The sequence below is a fragment of the Gekko japonicus genome, unplaced genomic scaffold (genome assembly GCF_001447785.1).
Source record: "Gekko japonicus isolate JY-2015 unplaced genomic scaffold, Gekko_japonicus_V1.1 scaffold4145, whole genome shotgun sequence".
Lineage (NCBI taxonomy): Eukaryota > Metazoa > Chordata > Lepidosauria > Squamata > Gekkonidae > Gekko > Gekko japonicus.
In genome coordinates this window covers 70507-77161 of record NW_015160349.1, presented here as the reverse complement: position 1 = coordinate 77161, position 6655 = coordinate 70507, and the positions used below count along the sequence as shown (strand labels likewise).

Below are 6655 nucleotides of genomic sequence, written 5' to 3'. Positions count from 1 at the left end.
CTTAAACAACATTTACATAAAAATCTCCTTATTGGTCAAATGTAAGTAAGGTGTTTCTATGCAATAGCGTCACATATTTACTTGACATGACCTAAGGCATATCGGCTAAAGCTTGTTCTTCCCCAAACAAAAGTATTCATTACTGATACAAGACTAAAATCTTATCTGACCCAGACATTGAAAGGTTTGCCCTAAGAACTACAGAATCATGAACTTTGTACCTATTATGTTGTCTGCTAACAATATCAGACCTACAAGAGGAAAGCCTTCTATATAACAGGCCTTTCTAACATCCTAATAAAATATTACTTAGAGAACAAATCTATAAAAAAACAGAGAAATATGAATATGAACAATCAAGAAGGAAAAACCTATATATGAAAATCTTTATATTCCCATTCATACTACACTGTTCCACTTCACCTCTTGACAGTGTGCGAAAGCTCTCCAGCCTAGCGTGCACCTTCTCTGTGTGCGTGCATGACAATTTTTAAAAAGCGAGAGAAAGAGCTTCGCTGCCTTCTCCAACGTACCTGGTAAAAGCCTCATCAGTCATTTTTTGCCTAAAGGGCTTGTCGGTTTCATCTCCCTGGGTTTTCATCAGCAAGGGAAATATACTGGACAGGCCGGCGTTATGATCTGAGACCCCGGTTAGTGCGCAGGTGCCTGTGTGATGGAAGGGGGCGTTGCGCTCGCAAGCTGACATCTGCATGCATAATGACGCTGCCTACATGACCGTCCAGTTTAAATGAGATGCAGGTGGCATGCAGAGTCCCAAGGATTTGCTGACCAGCATCATATTTAAATGGATGTGGCACGTGAACATTGATGCTACAAGCAATGTTCCCTCTAAGTTGTGGAGTCTTGTGAGCAAAAGTTCTACTTTGTGAGCTACCAGCATTATAGTCGTGAGCGAGCGATTTGGCTGCTGCATCAATTAGTTTGCTCTGGACCCATCCCTTCCTGAGCGAAGACAAAACTGTGTGAGCCAGAGGCTAAAAAAACTGTGAGCTGGCTCACACTAACTCAGCTTAGAGGGAACACTGGCTACAAGTGGGTGGCACAGTCCTGACATGGCTGAGCCCTCAAGCGGCAGAAGAGCCGCCCGGCAACTCCTCCGATCAAATCGGAACTTTGCCAGGGAAGAGCTGATGAAAGGGCTCTTGGCGGCTCCTGGGTTCCTCCCCGTTCAGGCCCCTTCTGGTGGTCATGACCCGGCCTGCTCAAGACTGATGAGAATCCCCTCGAGAGTTTTGAAATGCTGTATGAATACTGTGTGTCCTTACGGTCATGCGCTTTGGGAATGTGTCGAACATAACCGACCCCCCCCACCCCCCACTGGTGAAATTAAGGGAAACGGGCGTTCTTGCTGCCTCCATAATCACTGTACCAGGCAGTGCGAGGAAAGCAGGAAGAGATTTACAACGGCTCCCTCCCACACAGTCGCTTTGGTCACTCCTGATGGGAACGAGCGGGAGACCAAATCCTGCGGCCGGAAGAGAGGCAGACCGCGAGAGCCGCCAAGCCTCGTGAAGGTCCCTCTGATGCGGTCCTTTCGGCCTCTCTGTTTCGACAGGTGCTGTGCGGCTGGCGGAGGGTGGCCGGGTGGAGCTCTATTTCCGTGGCCTGTGGGGCGCCGTCTGTGGGGATGAGTGGACAGACAGGGAGGCCAGCGTGGTCTGCAGGCAGCTGGGTCTCAGGTAGGCATGCCTTGGGGGGGGCAGGACTGAAGCAGGGGGCCCCTCGGCACTATTTTTTCCTCCTCCGGTTAATTTATTGTATATTCTGTGTATTCAGTCTGCATCTACAACCAAACCCTGCATTTTTTGCTTAATTAAGGTGGACACCTCACGTGACCTGTGTGTTGGGGGATGGCCTCCAAAGGGTCTTTAAAAAAAAATGCAGTTGTCCTATCGCAGCTGCACAGTAGCGTCCAGCAATCACCTTCCATTTAAATCCTCGTGGTTCAGGTTTTGGGGGCTTCTGCCTGGAGGGGGAAACCCTGCCCCCAAACAGCGACATCGCTGCGTGACGTTGCCAGTGTGATGATTCACACGGAAGTGACATCGGGGCTATTTTTGGGCAGGAACGCACAGGAACGGAGTTCCGGCTGGCTCCCGAGTTGGCCACGCCCAGCAGGAACTCATTAGCATAATAGGCCACACCCAACAGCAGAAACTCATTAGGATTGGCTACATTAGGGGTGTGGGGCCTAACATGCAAAGGAGGTCCTGCTACAAAAAAAAAGGCCCTGGGTTTGGACAACAAACAAGGTAAACAGAATAAGAAGCAAAAGGTGGGTGTGTCTGGATGACCATACTTCTGGTAACATGGGGTGTGTGGTCTAATATGCTAATGAGCTGTGCTGTCAGGGGTGTGTCCTAATAAGCAAATGAATTTCTGTTGTTGGGTGTGGCCTATTATGCTAATGAGTTCCTGCTGGGCTTTTTCTACAAAAAAAGCCCTGAGTGACATGATCGCATCGGGGATGTTGCACGGCGATGCTCTGGTTTGAGGGCAAAACTATATGGTTTGAGGGCAATTTTACCATAGAGTTTTGCCCTCAAACCAGAGTGTCACTACGCGTGTCCGACATGATGATGTCACTTCTGCATGACGTCATTGCGTCGGGGGCGCTGCATGGCAGTGTTGCTGTTCAGGAGCAGAGAGCCACCCCACTCCCAGAAGGCTCCTTCCCAGTACCTGGCAGCCTTATTCCAGAGGCTGCCGAAATGGTCCTCCCACCCAAACTTTATTGCCTGAAGCATTAAAGGGAAAGAAGTTTCAAAAGCTTTCGGCTTCCCATCCCAGTGTCTCTCTTTTTACATCTGGGCTGACGATCTCCCCCGCCCCCCTTTATTTAGTTTGCATACGGCACTGAAATCCTTTTTTTATTTGCACTGGTGGTGCTTCCGTTTGCCTCTTCTACAACCCCCTTTTGAATCATTACCGGAACAAGCTCCTTTTTAAAAAACCCAAAAAACACTCCACTGAAAGCCTCATTGTGCTAAACTCAGATTGTTTGAAAAAAATTAAAAATTATAAATAGGGGGAAATGGAGCTTGTACACCGATGAAGGGTGGAGGATGGCCGATGAGTGCTTGCTTGTAGCCGTCTCACCCCCAAAAGAAGGGGTCGCGTCCTGCAGATGGGGAGCAGTGTTCCCTCCGAGCTGAGTTAGTGTGAGCTAGCTCACAGTTCTTTAGCCTCCGGCTCACGCATTTTTGCCTTCGCTCAGGAAGGAGGGCTCCAAAGCAAACTAATTGATGCAGCAGCCAAATCGCTCGCTCACAACTTTAATGCCAGCAGCCCACAAAGTAGATTTTTTGCTCACAAGACCCCACAGCTTAGAGGGAACGTTGGATGGGAGTCATTCATTTTTTTAAAAAACAAGCAGCATAAGACTAGTGCTAGACTTATGCCGTTTGTAGAGAGAGAGAGAGAGTCAGGAAAGGGAAAACTATAGCTAGAAATGTGACGGTTGTAGAGAGAGAAAGAGAGAGAGAGAGAGAGAGAGAGAGAAGACAGCATAGAGCTGCTTCTGCAGGCAGCCGTCAGCTCCCCACAAGTGCAGCGGGCCTGGCTGGGTAGTCCTCTCCTGCCACCCGGTTTAAACCTGGAGTTCCCTTCTGGCTCTGTGATTCCGTGATGCTAAGTTGGGTGGCACAAGAGGGCAGCCCAGCCGGGCTCGCTGTGCCTGCAGGGACCCGATGGCTCTTGGCAGGCGCAGCTCCGCCTGGTTTAAACTGGGTGGCAGGCAGTGTTCCCTCTAAGCTGAGTTAGTGTGAGCTAGCTCACATTTTTTTAGCCTCCGGCTCAAACTTTATAGTCTTAGCTCAGGAAGGATGGCTCCAGAGCAAACTACTTTATGCAGTAGCTAAATCCCTCGCTCACAACTTTAGTGCCAGTAGCTCACAAAGTAGAACTTTTGCTCACAAGACTCCACAGCTTAGAGGGAACATTGGTGGCAGGAGCAGGCAGCCCAGCTGGAGAGCAAAACTTGCGCCCCCATAGTCCTCCCCCTCCCCCCGACGAGGCGCCATTTTAATGTGAGGCGGAAGGTGCCGAGTGGGAGGAGCAGCCTCAGTGGGGGCTGTGGAGGAGTGGCCTCCGAGGGGCGGGGAAAGGGCAGGGAGGTAAAACCCGAGGGGAAGTTTCTGCTTTGAATTCCCTTTGGCTTGGAAGCAAAGCAGTGAAAAGGCCCGGCACAAAACCACTTTCAGAAAAGCTGAGGATACAGCAGAGGGAAAGCGAACCGAGACCTGAAGGGACAAAATTCAGAACAAACATAAACAATGCCTTCGCACACCCTCCACTCAGCACCGGCATTTACAGTTTTGCTGGCTCTTTAACCAAACTCTATCAATAATTTATTCTTCTCTTGCAGTTCATTAAATATTTACCTTTTCCCTGAATTCCCCAGCTCTGATAGGCCAGTATCAAGGTGAAGGGAAGAGGGCCGGGCTAGCTAAGGAGTCAGAATGAACCTGCTGGCAGCTCCTGTAGAGTCCCAGGGCCAGAAGGCAAGAGAAAACCCCACTCTGGCATCCTGCGGCCAGACCACTTCATTTCTACTGCCATTTCTTTCTGGGTCAGCCCATGACAGTATTTTTCTGAGTGTGTGTGTGTGTGTGTGTGTGTGTGTGTGCCACTGAAGTTAATGAATCATCACGGTTTAGGGTTGCCAAGTGGATTTTCGCTGGGAGCGGGGGGCTCCCGGCCGGCGTCTGTTGCACGCGCGCCGCATGCACGTCACCTGGAAGTGACGTGACGACGCCAGGCACGCTGGGGGCGGGGCCGCAGCCATACGAGGGAAAACCATAGAGTTTTCCCTTGGATGGCCGTGGCCCCGCCCCCAGCATGCCTGCCGTGGTGGCGTCACTTCTGGGTTACGCGCACGTCGGGGAGGAGTTCCCCCCGGGGCCCGGCGGGGAACGGGCCTCTGGGTCAGGGGTTTCCCCGCTCCCCGGGGGGACTTGGGAAGCCTAGGACAAAAACCAATGCAGAACAAAAAAAAGATAACTCCAGTTGAAAGCGGGAGTGGGGGGGTAAGGCTCCCTCTGAGCTGTGGAGTCTCGTGAGCAAGAATTCTACTCTGTGAGCGACTGGCGTTAAAGCTGTGAGCCAGCGATTTGGCCGCTGCATAAATCAGTCTGCTCTGGAGCCCTCCTTCCTGAGCTGAGACAAAAATGGGTGAGCCAGGGGTTAAAAAACTGTGAGCTAGCTCACACTAACTCAGCTTAGAGGGAACACTGGTGGGGGGGATGCAGAACGAAAGGGAAGACGTGACAGGAGCTGTGTGGGGGAACCGAGGGACGTGACCGGTGCAGGAAGGGCCTGAGGAAAATTACCCCCCCCTCCAATTTCAGCACAGCCTTCTATAAACTCAACTGTGTGGCCCCAAATGCCACAGAAGTGTCCAGAACAGCAACAAAGCCCAATACGTTTAAACTTTATGCCATGGGTTAGTGTGACAGGAAGTCACTTAGCCTGGAAATCCCCCGCGTGGTGAATGCCATCACAGTGGTTCCCGGTGATGGCTCTCCTGGCACCCGTTTGCTTTTGCAATTTACCCCTTCCCCCTAGTGGACACACACAGCCCGTTGACCTGGTCGTAGGGCGGCAGAGTGCCGAACCGGTAGAGAATAGACTGTACCCCTTCAGACTGCAGAGAGAGATTATACTTTTCAAAGTTCCCCTTAGACAAGCCCGCCTCTGAGGGAAACTCTGGAGCTGGGGAGCCACTGCGAAGAAGGTCCTGCTCTCGACATCCTGTGAGGTTTTTGATGCCGGCAAGGGGCCAAGAATTAAAGCTCCCATAAGATCTCCTGACCGCATGACGGAGTGAGCTCCCGTCTCTAGTTCCAGCTCCTGCCAACCTAGCAGTTCGAAAGCAAGAAATTGCAAGGAGATAAATAGGTACCACTTCGGTGGGAAGGTAACAGCGTTCCGTGCGCCTTGGTGTTAAGTCATGCCGGCCATATGACCACAAAAACGTCTTCGGCTTTGAAACGGAGATGAGCACCGCAACCCTAGAGTCGGACTCGACTGGCTTTCGAGCAAGGGAACCTTTACCTTTTAAGATCTCAAGAAACCACAGGTTTTATAGAAAGGTGTTTCTCCTTGGTGGCCTTTTGCCTGGCTCCTCCACGCTATCCCATTGTGGGTTTAGAAGGCTGGACCTCTTAACAGTCTGTCGCAACCGCAGCCAGCAGGGATAATGGGGCATCCCCGTACGTAAGCTGTAACTTGGCTGAGAGGCACAGCTGCAAAATAGTCGTTCTCAGGCCGGTGGCTGGACAGATCGTTTTGTCGCTGCTGCAGAAACGGAGGCTGCGGAGGGAAGCGAAAGTCGTCCGTTGCCAGGGGTTTTCGTTGTGCTCTTTACATTTTTCTCCTGCCTCACTCAGTGAAATTGGCACAGCTCGACGGGTGAGCTACTCCGGCCTGGGCCTGGTGCCCTTCCACCTGCAGTCTGCAAACTGTCGTGGGGATGAGAAGACGCTGTTGCAGTGTGGGTACCGAGAGACGTCCGGGACCTGCCTCCAGGGAGTTGGGGCCACAAACTGCGTTCCTCCTCAAGGTACATGTTTGCCCCTCATTCCAGCCCTTTGCAGTTTAACATCTGTGATAACTTAGTTGTTGGTGGTGAGGG

At 51.5% G+C, this 6655-nt stretch overlaps 1 protein-coding gene across 1 annotated transcript in view; it reads left to right on the top strand.

Annotated features, from left to right (window-relative positions):
* The window catches only part of LOC107115649 (neurotrypsin-like), a 47747-nt gene that overhangs the window by 8970 nt on the left and 32122 nt on the right, over positions 1-6655 (top strand). Inside the window, exons 4-5 of the mRNA XM_015417403.1 lie at positions 1577-1700; positions 6411-6583. Coding sequence (XP_015272889.1) covers positions 1577-1700; positions 6411-6583 — 297 coding nt within the window. The remainder of the gene's footprint in view (positions 1-1576; positions 1701-6410; positions 6584-6655) is intronic.